This window comes from Colossoma macropomum, unplaced genomic scaffold (assembly GCF_904425465.1).
Source record: "Colossoma macropomum unplaced genomic scaffold, Colossoma_macropomum, whole genome shotgun sequence".
Classification (NCBI taxonomy): Eukaryota; Metazoa; Chordata; class Actinopteri; order Characiformes; family Serrasalmidae; genus Colossoma; species Colossoma macropomum.
In genome coordinates, this window is record NW_023494810.1 from 6067866 (window position 1) to 6086618 (window position 18753).

Here is an 18753-nt window from a genome sequence, read left to right on the forward strand (position 1 = left end):
GTATCTGAGGCAGTGTTTTGTGATGAAGGTTTGGTATAAAACGTGTTTTAATCCATTAATGGTGGGAGGATACGTAAAGGGTGTTCTACAACAACATAGTCCCTAAAGAAAACTTTTTCAGATTGACATTTATTTTACCACCATCAACATTACGTAGAAAAACTCAGAAAACGCACGTAGGTTCACTGGGGGTTTTGGTTAGCAAGTAAAATGGCTTGTGCTGTAAACATCAGAACTCCTGGTTCCCATCACCACCACTGTAAACAAAATCTGAGTTGTTAAGTTTCTCTACAATTAACCACTTTACATCAAACCACTCTCAATAACTTAGTTTACATCTCAGCTACTGAATCGTACAGAAATTTTGAAAAATCGGTGGAGTTCCCCTTTAATCAGGGCCATGCAGTGGGCAGGTAAAACCCAGAGATTTATTGGGGTAGCACACTGCTAGAACAAAAAAAACCCACATAAAAGAGCCTTACTGTATTAAAATGACATAAAAAGTGATGCACTGGTTTGGTCTGTACATAATTTATGTCCACAATTTCCTCATGAATAAAAAAGCAGCTTACATCAATTCAATTATTGGCAAAAGTAAACTGAAAGACAAAGCTGTGTTGATGTAGCGTATGAAACTTTGATTTTTATTATTATTATTATTTTATTAGTCATTCATGATGAAATGATGTGTTTGAATTAAGCAAATTAAATCACTTTTTCAGTGCAGCGTTGACTCTAAATAAAAAAATCATCTAGACTGGCCACAGTAGTCTTTCATTTAGGGTGCTTTCGCTACAGCTTATGCATCAGTCCAATGATTACAAAGCTGGACAGACAAACCTGTATAATGGAATACTAAAACACACGCATGTATTCAGCTGTAAAACGAAATCAGTTAGCGTGGTAAACAATTATAGCTGACTAACCTCTGATATGCATCTTACCATCAAACAGTCTGTCAGTTTCCATAATAGGGGTGGCCATGCTTCATTCTACGGTGGCCCTCGCCACCTCTGGCCATGGCTCTGGTCTTAACCAAGTATATGAATTAAAAAAAAACAAAACGTGTTTACTGATGGGCCAAAAAAAATTATTCAATTTATTACATCATTCATTAACATTTTTCACCCTCTCTCTAATCCTTTACAATTAGACAGGCTGGCTTTGTTACTGTGCCTCTAATATACTGATATACGGAAATGAGCTGTGTTCTGATTGGTCACCCTGTATCGTGGCTCATTTAAGAAGCAGTCTTTAAGGTGTATTAAAGCGTGAATGGGCGTGGCCGCACTGCTGTAGGCTGAAGAAGCACATATACGTAAATATATCGGTTTTCATGACATCACAAAAATGTTTTCAAAACAGGCCATTTTTGCAGCTTAGTTTCCATATGTGGAATGGAGAGTGAACAGTATGTACTGAACCTTTAAAAATTGATGACATCAAACCAATTCATTAGTTTTTTTTCCACGAAATGAGCCCATTAATAATCCAGTTTTTTTAAAAATGATTCATTTCACAAGCTACAGACTGCATAGCAGAAGTGACATCAGCAGTAACAGTACAATAACTGATCATTGTTATTTCACAGTAACAAGCTTCTGTTCTACTGATTGTCCCATGCAAGAGTTAATAAATTCTTATCAAAGGGTTCTCTATGGTAGCTAAACCATAAACATTAGTAACCCGGTATTAACAAGACAAATGGGCCCACATATACAGAAAGTGTGATGGCTAAAATCCATACATGGCAACAAGATGTAGTGGGCCAGTTTGCCCATAGAAAGGGCTACTTTCTAGACAGCGTTTAAGCTTTGATGTAAGGACACATCTGGGCTGCGGGTTTCATTTCCAATCATTTGGCCTGACCTTTAATTATTATCGCCTCACTTTTTATCTTGACTGCTAAAACCACAGGGCAAAAAAAAAAAAAGACACATGGCTACATCACTTTTTTTGAGTCGAACACTATTTCACAGCAACAGTGATATCAGTAAGAGATTGAAATCTGCCACCTGGCAAAATGGGATAAGATCAAACTGTGAATTCAGAATCATTACTGTGCTATGAAAATGTGAATACGAAGAAAAGACAGGCTGTGAAACATCATTTGCATTACTGTAAAGTCCAGCAGTCATAGCGTACAGTATACACAGAGAGGGCCATTCAGTTATGGCTGGAAGAGTGGAAGCATCAGTACACAGGATAGGAGCTCTTATTTGGCTTAGTCCTCGCAGGGCCAAGGTGCTGGAAGCGGTATCGTGCCAGACGAGACGCGTCCAGCAGCTGGTCAGAACGCTGGTTTCCTGATACTCTGGACGCCGACAAATTCTAAGACAAGTACAAAAAAGAACACCAATGAGAAATCACACTAATATTATATAATGTGAGTCACAGAGAAGTGTTTTAATAGTTAGGTACTACCTAACTGCCAGAGGACACTGTGGGAAGTTTAATCTCAAGATCTTTTTTCATAATGATCGTCTGTTTTGAGTTGTGAGTAAATACAGGGCTACAAACAGCTTTTTTTCTCACACAGTGAAACCAGAACAATGGACCGTTCAGTTTCACCATGAGTCCTATCGCTCCGGTTAGCTAGGTTAATGTTTAACCATGGTGAGGATGAGGTTGATCTTTCAACTGTCACTGTCCCTGAATGAGCCATTTCTCTCCATCTCTGTTGATGCTGTTATGGAAAGCTGTCCAGCCTCCAAGCAATCTTTCAGGATTGCTCAGCTGTTAAGAAAATGGCCTCACTTTTCTGAACTTTGAAGACTTCGAAGCTCACGGTATCTTCAGCAGAGCGGCCACTTCCTATAGAGTGCACTGGAAAACAGGCACACCTATTGTGTTGGCGGCGGATGTCACAGATCAAAAGATCCTTAAGAAGTTTAACAATGTCCTCTGGCAGGCAGGCAGACCAATTTATTTTTATGTATAAAATTTTGTGTTTTATTTATTTTTGACTAGTCAGCCACCCCATGCTTTAATGAACAATAATAAAAAAGAAAACAAAGACAATGAAATTGTCATTTCTCAATGCTCTGAAGGCTCCACCCACTGGCATCTGACAGCAACATAAATTTGATGCTTTTCTACCTATCTGGATCAAAACTCATGAGCAGTTCAGAAACCAATCCCCTGTCTGGTTCCATCATTGTGAGGAGATTTTTTCAGTAATTTCAACATGATATCTGGTGTACTCTGAGACTAAAACAAGAGTAATTGCTGTGGAATTATTTAGTTCAATGACTTGAAAAACTATGCAAATACAAGTTATATCCAAATATTGGACCGTTTTTTAGTTATTTTGATTTATTTGTTCAAATCTGCTGCTTACCAAGTTCAAAAGGTCAGTTTGTACGAAATCCTCTTTTGAGACCCCACATCTATTATTAATTGAGACCATTCTAAAAACCGCACATCATTTGCATTATACACAATCACAAGACTGGTACATTCTGCATTTAAAATGAACAAATGTTGTTTGCATGTACACCAAATAAGAAGGTTCAGAGAGCCTTTGCTGACATATTTTCATAAAATCCCAGAGGGGAACCCTCAGAGCCTTTTAGACTTAATGATTTCTGTGAAATACAAAAATAGATGTAATTTTTAGTTTACTTTAATATTAGCAGTATTCTTGTTGTATTTGAACTGCACAAGTACTGTAGTATTATTTATTCCATTGTTAAGTTTTAGCTGGAAACAAAAGGGTTAAATCTTTGAAGCACCCATTAGAAAATGATCCAATCAGGATTTATTTCTCTCTGTGATATCTAGGTAAACAGAGCTAAGAGAGAACTGCCATTGTTTAGGACTTCAGGAGCTGAACTGAAGGCCTGATGTGTCAGATTAACATAAGAATATACGAACATTTAATACGTCTGTTAGTAGCTTCAAATAATGGAATGTCTTTTTAAAGCTTTACAACATTTGTCTGTGTTTAATTTAGAAGGGCCAAAATGTTCATGTGAATTGCTAGAATCTCTTATGTCCACTAGCAGTATATAGCATTATAGAGAGGGGCTGCTTTTTTCCTTGTTCTTAAACGAGATGACCAAGACATTTATAGGCCAAACCGAACGCCCAGCTTTGTCACAGTTCACCACAGTAAAATGCACATTTTAATGTACTCTGTGAATTGAGTCTTTCTGATCTTCTGTCAATGTATTGTTGATGGAAGGAGGAAGAACTGGAGGTCTGTTGTTAGAAACTGGATCATTCTGTGTCATGGGTGTAAAATTCTATCAGTATCTATATGAGTGGCCCGGTCAGCATGTGCTCTTCTGCGCCATGGGCCTCAGTGTGATTTCTGAGTCACACCAATGACCATGACTTCTTATAGGCAATGAACAGAACAATCTGCAAAAAAAAAAAAACAGAAGTACTTTTTTATAGATGTTTTAATGTTTAACCATGGTGAGGATGAGGCTTCTTTTCAGAAACTCATTCTGCTAAAAAGGCAGCTGTGATAATTTTTACAGAGCCCACAGGAATTCAATGGAATCTCATTGCATTCAAAAGAAAATAGCAAGACAGTTGGCAACACACCCTGATGTGTTGGCGGCAGGTGTAGTCTTAATCGTCATGATCACAAGATAAGACTATTATGAAGAGATTTAAACAACATGTTTCGCAATGATGGCAGGGTATATATTTTATGTATTTGTGTTTTTTAAAGTAGTCACTCATCCCCCATCACATCCCCTCAGGGGCTCCAAACACTGGCTGAAAGACAATCAGAATACATAAAAGCACCTAAAACAGAAGGTCACAGATGTAAACCTTGTTTTTGAACATAAAAAAAAGATCAGATCTGGCCTTTTCTCTGGCTGATTCCTACACCCAGATGAACCTCAGGAAATCCCAACATTTAAATGTCACAGCGTGGCAATGGAACAGTTGCAGACATGCAAAAAATAAATAAACTAAACAAAGAAACCAGTCTGCACAGAGGCAAACACACAGGTAGGTTAAAATCAAAGTCAAAACATGTTTAGAGCTAGAAGAACTCAGTGCTACCTGTTTTTCCATTAAGAAGAAAGGGGAAAAAACCCTGAAACTCGAATTATTCGGGGAAAAAATGTTCTCAAAAAGTTCATCATTCAAGAATACTAGAGAGAATAATCTATATACACTTGTTTTAATAGACAAGTTCAAACAATCAATTAGCTCTTTCAAACACCAAACGCTAATGAAAACACTAAGCCCGCAAAAAACTAAAAATATAACTGCAGGCGGTTTAATCTTAAATCTATTAATCATCATCTGAAACTAAGCTCTAAAAAAAAGTTCCGCTGATTCCTCACAACCGAAGCCATTTCACCCTCATACAGCTGCTATTGCAAAATTGCAAAAATTATTTAAAGCACTCTATTTATGTCTGACAATGTGATTAGAAAAGCCACTTAGTAGCCATCTTTGCAATGCCGCCTGGCAGTTATTTACAGCAGTACAAGACCAGGCTTCTTTCTCGTTTGAATAGGGAGAGACCTAAAAACTCAAAACTAAAGGTAAAATTTCCATTTCAAAATTTGAAATCGAAAAAATCTGACAAAAACCTAAATAGTTTGTACTGTTCGGTTCAATAATGCAGAACAGGTTTTTTGGGTTGTTCTGGCTTCTGCGCTTGCTCAGATGTCGACAATGAGGGTGGCTTTCCCTGCAATGGGGTAACCAGCAAGCTGACTGGCATACACAATTATACATATACAGATTTTAGGCAATTTTTGTGAATATTGCATAACAAAAGTTATTCTGTGGCAGGGAAATCAGGAAACGGTGGGGTTTTGTGCAGGCGTTGCTCATATTTGTAGCTATGCTACAAATCTATAGTACAGTTTAAAATATTAAATAAATGTACTGTATTTGTATAAATAACATACATACACAACAGTGTTATAGAATGACAATATTAAACTCTGTTAAAATCACATAGAGAGAATTTTGTAAAATTTTCTCAAAATCTACCCTAAGACCTTCCTAAAAACACCCTATCATGCTGTCAACATATGTTGTGTATGACCTGATTATCATTCTAAAGTAAATACTGCAGTACTCATAGAGCAGGGAGGCAGTCTGTGAGCAGCTGCCCTGTAATGTCATCATTAACTGTGACGTTTAGAGCTCTGACTGACACAATATGTCATTATTTTACGAACAGATCCATCCTACACTAATTTATCTGCCTTCTTGTACCTGTTCATGGTGGTTATTACAATGCATAAATACAAAGTAAACAGATTATGGAGAAACTAGTTTTGAAAACCAAAAAAGGACAATGCAAAGTAATATATAATAACAATCTGGCTTGTACTTACCAGCTGGTGCTCAGGCTGGCCAGATGGCCCTGTATCCGGCCTGCTCACCAGTGAACTTCTAAGATCTAGACTGCTCATCTGGGAGCCTGTTTTCAGGCTGGAGTTCGACCATCCAGACAAACAGTGCTGCAACAGGAATCATAATTATGTCCATGAGCATCTGAGAAAGCAGCATTCCCCAGTAATTCAGGAGAGTATTTTACAAAGCAGGAATTCTCAGTAAAGATGGAGGCACTGAAACACCAAAGGTCTGAGACAACACTGAAAATCTGTTTTTTGTTGTTGTTCTTTTTATTTATTTAAACCTGGAAATAAACAAGGGAAAGTGTTAGAAATCTGAAAAATTTGAAATGTTTTTATGTTGTGACAATGTTATGACAATTTAGATTTAACTTATATTTAAAATTTTGCACTATTCTAGGTTACTATTCAAACTGAAACACTCTCAGGTGGATTTGGTCTACTGATCAGAGGCTCTTGCAGAAACTTAAGGAATCCATGCAAGCTTGAGTGCACACTGTCATTACACCTACCAAACACACACACACAAGAAATTACGAAATTCATGTTAACCCTTAATGATTCTACTTTTCATTAAACTTGTTATGCTGATAATACTATTTGTAATGAAAGTAAGCATTAAATTTAGCATTAAAATACAAAGGAATGCAAAACAGCTTTTGGTCCCCTCTGTATGATAGGGTACATGGTGGTAAAAATATGGAATTTCGAACACCTTACAGAAGAACTTTGTAATGTCAGATGTGCTGCATACCCTTGGGAAGCTGTGGCTGTTGTTTCAAAGTATCTTCTATGTTCAATAGGCTGCTTACAATGTTAACTGGATGTAACATTTGCCATCTATCACAAGGACTCATTGGCATTACAGTGGGATTAACCCACCTCTTCCATGTGAGGGGCGACTGGTTATCCACTATGCTAATTACACTTTCATGGTACTGTCAGTAATATCAACACTTGGTACTTGAGTGTCCACCTTATCCAGCGAGAACATATTCTGAGGATAATATTCCAACGTCAATCCATAAAAATGTATGACAGGGTTATAAAAACTCTAAGTCAACAGCGGCTTTATTTTTTTATTTTGAGTACATTTACAGTGCAGCTTGCATGCTACTTTGTATTTTTGACAAAAAGATAAATCATTCATAATATACCTTTAAGCCCAATTTAAGGATAGTCTGACAAGAATGTTGCTTACCTCAAACTTTGGGCTTAAGTGACCTGGCTAACTGAGAAAACCTGCTTTGTGGAACACCCTCCAGCTCAACTCTTCAACACTAATCAGCTGTTTTGTGGTAAAAGAAAACTTATTTTAATCAACCTACTATGCTTTGTAGTATGCCTGTAAATGTATTTCCAGTGCAAACTCACAGAGGGCAAACCAAGACTGTCTGTTGGATCAAAACTACAGCGACGATGGGCTTTGTATCGATATGCAGGCAGAAGCGTTGAACGGGGAATACTGACCCTGTTCCAGACAGAAGATTAAAATGTAACTTTTACATTTGTGTGACAAACATAAAATTCATCATAGGCACAATCTCTCTGTTTACATTCTAACCTAATAAAGGCAGGTTCCTTCTCAGTGTGTGGGTGTATGACTTTGGGCATCTTGCAAATGGGACACGCAGCCGGAGTATCCAGAGGAGTGGCAAACAGACGACTGTTTATTCGGTAGCAGAATGTGCCTGAGGATCAAACAACAATGAAAAACAAGTGTTAAACTATATCACTCGCCGTGCCATTAACAGATTTAAACTACAGAAGTCGAGATATTACTTTCGTTCAGCAATAGTACTCAAAGGTACACCATTCAAAATTGCACTGTTTCTTGCTTAATAGCATACTAACACAATTAATTACATTTACACTTGATTTATATTCTGTATCTACAGAAATTTCGATTTTTTTGATGTCAATACTGACAAATGTGAGGACAAAGGACATTTTTTTTCTTTCTGCATAACAAGACCATATGCAGAACAGCAGAACTTTCATCCAATACAAATCATATCATAACATCCCCTTTTCTACATACAAACACAACTGCGGTATGGAGTGAAAGTTTAGAATCTTCCTACAGAATTTCTGCAAGTATTTTAATGAGCTACAAGTCAGAAATAAATAATATTGTGCTCAGGCTTGTGTGCTCATGCTATCAGCAGCAAAAACTCTTGACTTTTAAGGGTTAACTTTAAATTATCCTAGAACTAATGCGGCCATTTACTAAACACACGAGGGTCATACACTGGTGAGTATCTGGAGTATGCTCTTGGTCAGTATCTTCTTCTGCTGAGGATGACCAAAGGTCTGTTACAAGAGGAAGGCTGTAAAAAGAAAAGAATGACAGACAAAGGTAAATAAAAGAGAAAATCAAGAGTTTGAGAGTGTATGAATCTCAACCATACAATTCCTATAAGCTTTTTCCATTTTCTCTTTTTATCATCAGCTTAAATGGGTTTTGCAGCAAGACTATCACAACACACAACAATATCCTCACCACAATGCTTCAAAAAAGGGGAAATGTAATATGATAGTTCAGCCAAAAAGTGTCTGAAATTTGCTTGTTTTGTTTTGCACTGGAGATACAAATGTAAGTAATGGAAGATCACAGCCATCAGGTAAGCACAATGCAAACTACACAAGTAAATCATCACGGATTTGCCTCAAACCACATTAAGCTGTTAAGCAGTCTTAAATCTACTTGACTTATCTGTGACACTACGTGACATACTGTTATCTACAAGGTTAAGAGGGGAAATTATGTAAATCCGATTTTGCAGACATACACCCCATTGATCTGATGCACCAGGACAGGAAAAGAACAGTGCACAGCAAAGAGAGGAAACAGCTCTGCAAGAAGGAGTGAGCCATAATCTTCTGCGTGACAAGTGTAAAGATTACACAATACAGGATTTACGCATGGTGTGGTTTGGTGTGATGAAAGACAACATTTCTGACCCTGAAGACTGGCTGTGGATACATTCATCTTTGTTGACCTGGCGAAAGCTGCGGAGCTCACTGAAGAACTGCTCCGAGCGCTCAGCCAAGGAGCTCTCTGCATCAAGCAAGCCTGAAAGAAGATAAAAGCAGCATTTGATCTGAGGCACTGTTTTTAAAAACAGGCCTTTTATCTGTTTCTATAGTGACAAGTCTTGCAATCTACAGTCATTTCCCTTCTAAATTTACTTAACTCCTAATTATTCAGCAACTAGCTATAAAATAATGCAAAATCATCAAGCCTCATTCACCGTGTTCCTCATTTTTTTCTAAAACGTGTTCTTGAGAAAGGTTTTAAGAAGAAGTGTACGTCAGATTCATGACATTTTCTTAAACTGCAGAATTGTGGGGGCTCCCAAGTGTCGCAACCGTCTAAGTGTTGGCCTTATCATCAGGAGATCGTGAGTTCGATCCCTGGTGATACTATAGCCGTCCGTGGCCGGGAGTACTATTGGCCTCGCTCTGTGGGTGGGTAGGATGGCCCCCCTTCTCCCCCCATAGTCAGCGCAGGCGTCCGTTAACTGACATAACATATCTGGCGGTTGGCGCTTTCCTCTGAGTGCGTTCAGCTATCCAATGACGTTGCGTGGCAGTTCTAAAAGATGTGACGGCGCTTCACAGGTCTCGGACGAAGCCTGTGTTAGCCTTCGCCCTCCTAGCGTTGACAGTATCGTCTCATTGGTGGAGTCCTAACTAGCGGGTGGAATTGGAGACGACTAAATTGGGGAGAAACTTTTGTGCTCTTGAGTGTGTGTAGATTCTGTTCTAACCTAAGAACAAATCCCAAATAATAGTGAATGTCAGAATCTTCGTGAAAACTGCGTAAGTGGGTTTTAAGAAGTATTTTCTTCTTCGGAATGGCTGGTTAATGAGGCTCATTGTTGTTAAGCTATAGTAGTGAGAAATGAAAGTCTGGATCTGCCAGTGGGCCAAGAATGTTAAGGGGTTAAAACTGAAGGACTTACCAGCTATCCAGTCGTAGCCTAGTAAGGGCTGCATATGTCGTCTCTCTGCTGTGGTCTCTAGCTCCTGGCCAGGTGACTGAAATGAAACTTTGTCCAAGCCTCTCTGCAACATCAATACATGTAACACCCAGTCAAAATCGTTTACAGTATTAGGCAATACAACCTACTCTTCTTACTCATTCATAGATAAAATAAGTTACATTACCAACTGATAGTGAGGGGGTAAAAATTTCTATACATATATAGAAATATATAACATAATATTAAAAACTCAATACCATTTTCAAACATATTTCTCTGTGCTGCTATTTTTAATGGTGCAACCTTTTTTCCATCCCTGCAGTTAACCAACTATCCGTTCATTAGATACTCAAATATCAAACTTAGTCGGAATGCACATCCCTCACTGAGCTTATCAGAGTTAAGTAGACAGGCAGGGGAGGGGCTATGCACTGACCCACACTCAATCGACTCCCTCAAAACCAAAAACCATGTTGGACTTGAAAATGTTTACTGCTACACCCCTAACTCATTAAACTGTCAAAAAACAATCACTTAAAGAAACACTTTAAGAAATTAACAACTTTGTTGGTGCACTTTGGCCCACGCTGAACTTGGACAAAACCCTTTAGACTTAAAATAGAGAAATTCCACTAATTTTTCAACATTTTGCATAATTCAATTGTAAAGTTATAAAGAAAATTATGTAGAGTGGTCAGATGTGAAATGCACTGCTCTAGAGAAACTTATGGAGTCCACAGAGTACACAGAGGTGACAGAAACCAGAGGCTGTATTACAGAAACTTCATAAGTCTGAAATTTTATCTTATGTGCTTAGTCACCATGACAACTTCAATTAGGGCTGCATTTAGAACAAATGCTATTACAGAACACCAATTCTTAAGTTACCATAAAGAAAACAGTATTACAGAAACAGTACTTAAATTATGACAAAAAGATATTAAGTTTCTGTAATACGGCCCCAGACAGTCTCTAAAATCCCCTTCACGGAAAGTTATTACAAGAAATGGTTTTGAATGTGTTTTTAGTTAGATTATTAGTTAGATTAGATTAGTTTACATAAGCTTTTGGCCTAAAACATACTTTGTAAAATACATGCAGGACAGAGAGGTACATGATGATGTGTAACAACCAACCATTTCCAGATTTATCACAATTTTACTAATATCAACAGTGCATGTGAAAGCTCAGTCAGAAGACAAATAGATTCACTAGACGTTTTCGATAGTACATAAAATGCCTGTATTTGCATTGCAGACATTACAACATCTGTTCCAAACACCATTCTGAAGAAAATCTAAGGGGTACGTTTCTCTACTACGCACCACTTCGCACAAAACCACTCTGAATGACTCTCAATGATTGAACAATTCTGGAAATTCTGGAAAAACAACCTGTGCAATTCCCTTTAATGACCTCCTACTCACCCTATCCCTGTCATGCGGGAGAAGAATGGGCTTTTGTTGCATCCAGTCTCCAGTGACAATCTGTTGATGTAAGCGACTGTTTCCCTGGTCTTGCAGGAGCCTGGTGTATGTAGTGTCTTCTGAAGACTGGCTTTGTTCGGTTATGTGCTCAGCTGGCCTGAAAGCTTCATCACCAAAATAATTTGGCCTCTCTCCTGAAAGCAAAAACACCTTTAAAAGAACCACCACAGCTACAGCTGCTGAACTGCTGGAACTATTAACAACTGTTCTTTGGGTCTGATGTACATAAAACTCTCCATGACAAGATTGTAATAGGTGTAATATGACAAATACATAGATGAGCTCTTAGAAAACAGTGCAGTTGATTTACGCCACCGTTCAAGAGTTTGGAAAATAAAAATGATAAATCTGTGTAACATTAAAAATAAAGTTATAGTAAAATGAATATCCTTGCATCATGTTTCAAAAGCGGCGATCAATAAACAGAGGTAAAGACAAAAAAAACATGGAAAACCATAAAATAGCAGAAAATTACATGTTTATCATTTCAGATTTTTGCTGTAGAGACCAAAACACTTGAATGTGTACTTTTGGTGAGCAGTTTATGATATTTAAAGGGAAATTCCACCAATATTTCAAAATGTCTGCATAAAGAAATGCACTGCAACATACACAAAGTCATTCAGTGGTCTGGTGTGAAATACTGCAATCTAGAGAAACTTGTTCAAATAAATTTGTTCACAGCGATGGTGATAAGAACCAGATGTCCAAAGAGTTTAATGCCTAGAATGGCTCCTTCACAGGAAGTACTCACATGCAATGGTTAGTAATGCACTGCTTGGTGACTGAAACATTCTGGCAAAACAGTTTTGAGAGGTTTTAGTTTAAAACATTTTATTTAATCCATTCACAGCGGAGGGGAACATGCAAGGCGTTCTAAGGCAAAACAGTCCCCACAGATACTTTTTATTCTGATTTGACATTATTTTACAATAACTGAACTTACATATAAAACTGAGAAGACACGTGTATGCGTGTTCACCGGCCGTTTTGGATAGTAAATGACGAAATGCAACTGCAACGCCTGGTTCCTATCACCAGTAAAGAAATAAAGAAATCTGTAAAGAAATCTGATATATACATGGAACCATTTCACATCAAACCACTCTGAATGACTTCATCCACATCTCTCTGACTGAACTATACATGATATATTTTTAAATCGGCGGAAATCCCCTTAAGATAAGTTATTATTGGATAAACAACAACAACGAGTCATATGACAAGCGATTCCAAACTTTTGAAAGGCAGTTTTAGTGGCTTTTAATCTATAAGCTACTAATAAAAGCCTGTGTTTATTCCCCTAGCGTCATAATTTCCACAGCTTGTGCGCCGACAGGCAGGTATAAAGCTTGCTACCTATATTAATGCTTCAGAAATCCCCTCACCAGAAACCTCGGTTCTTTTCGTCCCAGTCATGGGTTTGCAAAGCGCTTCCCGAGCAACATGTGGCCGCTTTTCACTCATAGCCATAGTGTTGACCACAAGATCGGATATGTTAAACAAGTCACCGTTTCGCCCAGTTAGAGGCCCTCGGTCCCTTTTCTTTCCCTTCACTGATGAGGATCCATCGACATTACCAGCAGCGGACACTGAGCTGTCCGCCGTTTCTGCCCGTTCGCCCGGACACGCTAACTTCAGGCTCTCGGTTTGCAGCTGCAGCTTTGTCAGCAGCTCCTTGTTCTGCTTTCGCAAAGCGTCCAAGCGTTCAAAAGACAACATTTTGGTTTTTAACCGAGGACGAAACGCGCTGCGTTGGGAAAAACTCCGCTTTGTTTAGTTTAGCTTAGCTTAGCTTAGCTTAGCATAGCTAACAAACAAAGTCTGCGCTTATGGTCACCATAGCAACTACGACAGCGGCGCAGCCTGGAAAAGTTTCGGTTGAAAGTGTGAAAACAAACGTCACCTCTCGCATTACAGTAAATATGTCCTCTCGAAATTAATGTGAATTTTAAAAGACAGCCCTTGTTTCGCTGCGTCCAGCACAGCCTACAACCGCTTCTGTCCGTTTTCGAGTTTACCTCTCTCGACAGAAAAAACGGGCAGTGCGGCTCCCTGATTGGCTCCTGGCCTTTCCCACAATGCAGCCGTGCAAGAACATTGAATTTTAAAGACATAGCAACAGCAGAACGAAAAACCCCCTGGAAAAAAGAAAGACTGATACGGTTATCAAAGGCCACACGATCTTCTTCATTTACTGAGAAGGTCTCATCTGAGGGGAGTGTCCCCTCATTGGTCATAGGAGGAATCACAAAAGCAACCCACCCTATTACCTGCACCCCATAATGCTTTGAGTGACATATAGACAGACTTTCCTGAGAAGTGTAGTGACATAAATATGGAATAAATAAACATATCAGTAATCTTTCTCGTTAGGATGCACAGATGCCTGTTTGCTGATGTTTGTAGCTCAATCGATCTGTGAACAGAAACCTGGCCTTGTGTGAAAGAAAAGCTTTAGTGAGAGGATCCTATTTATAGCCTAAAGGAATTACTCACACTAATAAAGTCATTTCATTACGAATGTTTCATTGCGTTTACACCGAGAGTTAACTACAAGCAGAGAACCATAAATGAGTGGCATTTCACAGCAATGTCTAATATAGAAATCTTTTTAAAGCTGCTTTTCAGGAACGCTCCTTTCACCGAGGTAGCTCGCTATATTAGCGTCAAGCTAGTGGGGATAGCTCGGTGCTATTTGAGATTTTTTTGTCAGATCTAGTTTAAATACATTTAGCTAAAGCTTGTAGCAGGTAAATAAGTAACAGTCTTTACTTTGTACGTCTCCATTTTTAAGTAATGTTTTATTTAAAGGCTTGAACTTAGAAGTGTGTCATTTATTTTTTGTAGCATTAGCGTTTTAGCTGCTTAGCCTTCTGCTACCTGTCCAGCCTACTAGTGAGCTCAGAATATATCCAGTTTTATACAACACTTAGTTCCGGCCTCGCAAGCTGGTTGGTTGAGAAGCGTTCTAACTGCACTGTTATTTCGCCATAACATCACAGGTTTTTCACAAACACTTTATCACTCCACTGAGACGCCGTTGCTAAGCAGGAGGAGACACTCAAGCCATTTGAACGTTTTTACTTCTTACTTTGCGAAACAAACAGAAAATGGACACTTTTAAGATCACATTTGACCGACAGCCGATTTGGTCAGACTCTGAAGATGAGACGACACTAAATTCCCAAACTGTCATCACCACTGAGCAGCTTTTCAGTCGGCAGCTGTGACAGAACAACACTTGAACAACCTGGAATCAGCCAGAAATGAACCCAATACCATTCGCCAAACAAAATGGGCTGTAAGATGCTTTACAGACTGGCTGGAACAAAACAACATTTAATACTGATCTGGCAAAAATTGACAAAACTGAGCTAAACTTGATATTGTGGCAGTTGTATGTCTCAGTCCGATTTGGTCAGACTCTGAAGATCAGACTACACGTTTGGCGAACGGTATTCGTTTCATTTCTATTGTGATGTTATGTCACGATGACGCACTCCCTCTCATGTTCTGTTGTCTGTTCAGAGTGAACAGTGATGTTTAACTGGCAGTTTATCATCTGCTTGCATTTAATGGACACCAATTTTAATGCTAACGACAGGGCTTTTTCACTGAGTCATTATGAACTCACAGTCTTTCTGCTGACGCTCTGCTTGTTGAATAGCTGTTTTTGCTGTAATTTCATTTTCACTCAGCTGTACCGATAGCCACAAACTGTCTGTTATCGTGCAATGCCTCACAGACAGTTCCCGGGACAAAAAACGGTAATGAATAACACTTCCCTCCTTCCTTAAAGATTTGGACATCTTGTAATAGATTTTTGTTCATAGTAAGGTCAACAAAGTACACTTTTTTACAAAGGTTTTATCCATGTAACATATTACTGAACAAATTTCTTATTGTTCCCATAAGAATTGTTGTTCCTTATTGTTCCAACTGCTGTTCCCGCTTAGATCAAAATGAGTCTTTGGAACATTTATCCTTTTAAGTGTGATTTTATTTCATGTTTATGAAGAGAAATTACGCTTATTATTATTATTATTATTATGCTTATTATTTTCTCAACTTTTAACAAGCTTGTTGATGTAAATGACTCCATGGTATTGCTTTTATTTTGTAACACATGGATGATGCTATAAAATTATTATCACTATTAAGGAAATATTACATTCATAAATGTCGAGTGATGACGTAAACCCCAGATAACAGATTTTTATGTATGTATGTACGTTTCTTGTAAAAACTGAAAACAAAAAAAGCTGAATTTACTTAAAAGAACTTGTTTTTTTTTGTTTTTTTTTACTTTATTATTAAATTTGTAATTCTGTGATCCACACATAGCAACAGACAGACCAGAACAGAACAAAATTTCTCCTTATTAAAGGAGAATTCAACAGTTTTTCACCAGTTAAGATGTAAACAAAGTCATTCACCGCAATGTGATGTGAAACACACTCTTCTAGAGAAACGCACTGAGTCAGAATTGTTCACAGTGGTGGTGATGGGAACCAAACAAGTGTTCCATGCCTCCAAAAGCTCCTTCACAGAAAGATATAACGTGAAATGGGTAAAAATGCAGTGCCTGATGCCCAAAACATTATTTGATGATCGTTTTGTGGCAAAGCTTTAATATAAAACATATTTTTAAATCCATTTAATGTGGTCCTCAAAGAAATTTTCCTCAAATAAATTTTTCTTTTTTCAGATTCACCACTTTTTTAGCATTATCAACAAACATAAAACTCAGAAGATATGTGTAGGTTCACTATTTTACGTTGGACAGTGAATAAAATGATCCCTGGTTCCCGTCATCACCACTGTAAAGATATCTGAGTGTGTAAGTTTCTCTTGCACAATTACCCATCAAAACGCTCTGAACAACTGTGTTTACACCTCAGCCACTAACTTATCTAGAACTTTTGAAACCTTTGCTTTCGTAAGAAATGCTGATGAGTAAGAGCCTAAAAACGTCTCGACATATAATGTAGGTACACAGCTTCTCTACAGCAACCTTGTGTCCATAGTAAAAAACAAACAAACAAAAAATGCTTATTGTGTGTAACAGCAGATGGGCTACAGTCTGTACTTGTATACTATATAGTGGAATTATAAGGTACAGTATAGAACAAATGTGAGTACACATCACTTCAGGATAACTAAAATGTCAACTTTATAGGTCAAATGAATGAATTTAAACTGTATTTAAACTGTATGACTACATATATTTTAATTTCAAAAACAGGATACCCGCTGTTATGTTTTATTAAAAATAATCAGGTTAGACAAACTATATTGAAATTACAGACTCCATTGCAGAAAGTCAGTGAACCAAAAGTGAGTACACCTGTGAGGCAATTTAGACAGACAAACACACACACACACATACACACACACACATACACACACACATTTTCTAAGCTGCTTATCCTGCTGGGTCATATGGGGTTCTGAAAAATAAGAAACCAAATAGTAAAACTTCACAAAGATGGAAAAGAGTACAATGACCATTAATAAACTCTTAAACACTGAAAGCTGCAGCAGTTATTAGGAAGTACTGAAAGAGTCACACTACCAGTAACCAGAGGCGCAGCAGCCGCCCTTAACAGATGACAAGGTCTCCTATTTACACAATCTTGCACTGAAAAACTGGTAGGCTAGTGTTTCCAGCTTAGCACAAGATTTATCTTCAGAGACTGACCTCTCAGTGAGTACCCAGACAGTGCAGAACTGCACTTTTTCGCAGTTCGAAACTCAATCTGTGACCTTCTGTGAAAGTAAAGCACTACCCAGACCACCGCACTGAATTGGACATGCTAGTCCTTTGAGACTGACGTTAGCTTCTTATTCAAATTTCCGTTCCACCTTAAATAGTCCAGCATTTACACGCTAGCACCTGAATAGGCATCTGAACATAACTGCTACATCATTTAAGGTGGAATGGGAAATGAGAATAGGAGGTTACCTTTAGCTCCATCTAATCTCTATCTACTGTATAAGAGTCAGTTACAATCAGCAGACCACCACTGGTTTAACCCCTAAATTCCTACTACCGATTACTTGGGTGTAACATTTATAGTTCGTCTGAGAGTTCTTGTGCTTATATGCATGAGTTTATGTGTTAGCCCACAGTAACTGGCCCAAAATGCTACCGGCCCTGCAGTAATTCTCCTGATTCCCTTGATTACCCACTCTGCCTTAGGGTTCAGCTTGTTTGCCATGCTGGTCAGGACTATCACAGTGACTGCATAGTGTCAACTGTGAAACATGGTGGAGGTAGTGTGTTCATATGTGGCTGTATGAGTTCAGCAGTTCTAGGAAGCGGTGACTTTTATAAATCATCATGATCCTAGTGTGTACACCAAAATATTGAATGAAAGATGATTCCCACTTTAAAGACACTTGGCAAGAAAGGAATCTTCCAACCCAACAATGATCCTAAACACACTGTGAAAAGCACACAGGCGTCTTTAAATAAGAGTAAAGTGAAAACCGTTTCCTGGCCAAGTATTTCACCTGAATTCTAGAGAACACCTCTAAGGAGTCATAAAGTGGAAAGGCAGCCCCTCACAGAGCTGAAAAGAACTTGAAGCTGACAGAATCTCCACAAATTTGTGCTACACTCGTATCACGAAAACCCACTAGTAAAGAGTAGTACTGTAGTACTGACTATTGTACAGTCTCCTTTTAATGTACGAACCCCTTATTACAGTTTAACCAATCAAACAGTTCTGTTTTGTGTACTAATTTGCTTTAATAATTTATTTATTGAATGCAAACAAATTAAGTTGTATTTAACTGAAATTATTTGTAATTTACTAAACATTTTAGAGATACTGAACTTCTGTTGTATGCTGTAAGCAGGCCTCAAAGTTTCTAATTAAGTAAAAGATGATTGTACATTCCTTCATTCATCTGTTTCATCATTAT

The 18753-nt window shown here is 38.1% G+C and overlaps 1 protein-coding gene across 3 annotated transcripts; it reads right to left on the reverse strand.

Moving 5' to 3' along the window:
• Nucleotides 1–5: 5 nt before the first annotated feature.
• LOC118799817 (migration and invasion inhibitory protein) lies at nt 6–13840 on the reverse strand. 3 transcript variants are annotated; one of them, XM_036559870.1, is made up of 9 exons: nt 13209–13840; nt 11761–11954; nt 10313–10415; nt 9309–9420; nt 8595–8674; nt 7909–8035; nt 7719–7815; nt 6324–6449; nt 6–2331 (listed from the first exon to the last, which is right to left on the reverse strand). In XM_036559870.1, exons 1-9 carry the CDS (start codon nt 13540–13542, stop codon nt 2194–2196), a joined length of 1311 nt encoding a protein of 436 aa, XP_036415763.1. In that variant the 5' UTR covers nt 13543–13840; the 3' UTR covers nt 6–2193. The 3 variants fall into 3 exon arrangements, 2 of the variants coding, with proteins under 2 accessions (XP_036415763.1, XP_036415764.1); XM_036559871.1 differs by lacking the exon at nt 6–2331 and having other exon boundaries at nt 5589–6449; nt 7673–7815; XR_005006137.1 differs by lacking the exon at nt 6–2331 and having other exon boundaries at nt 6350–6449; nt 7546–7815.
• Nucleotides 13841–18753: the final 4913 nt, after the last annotated feature.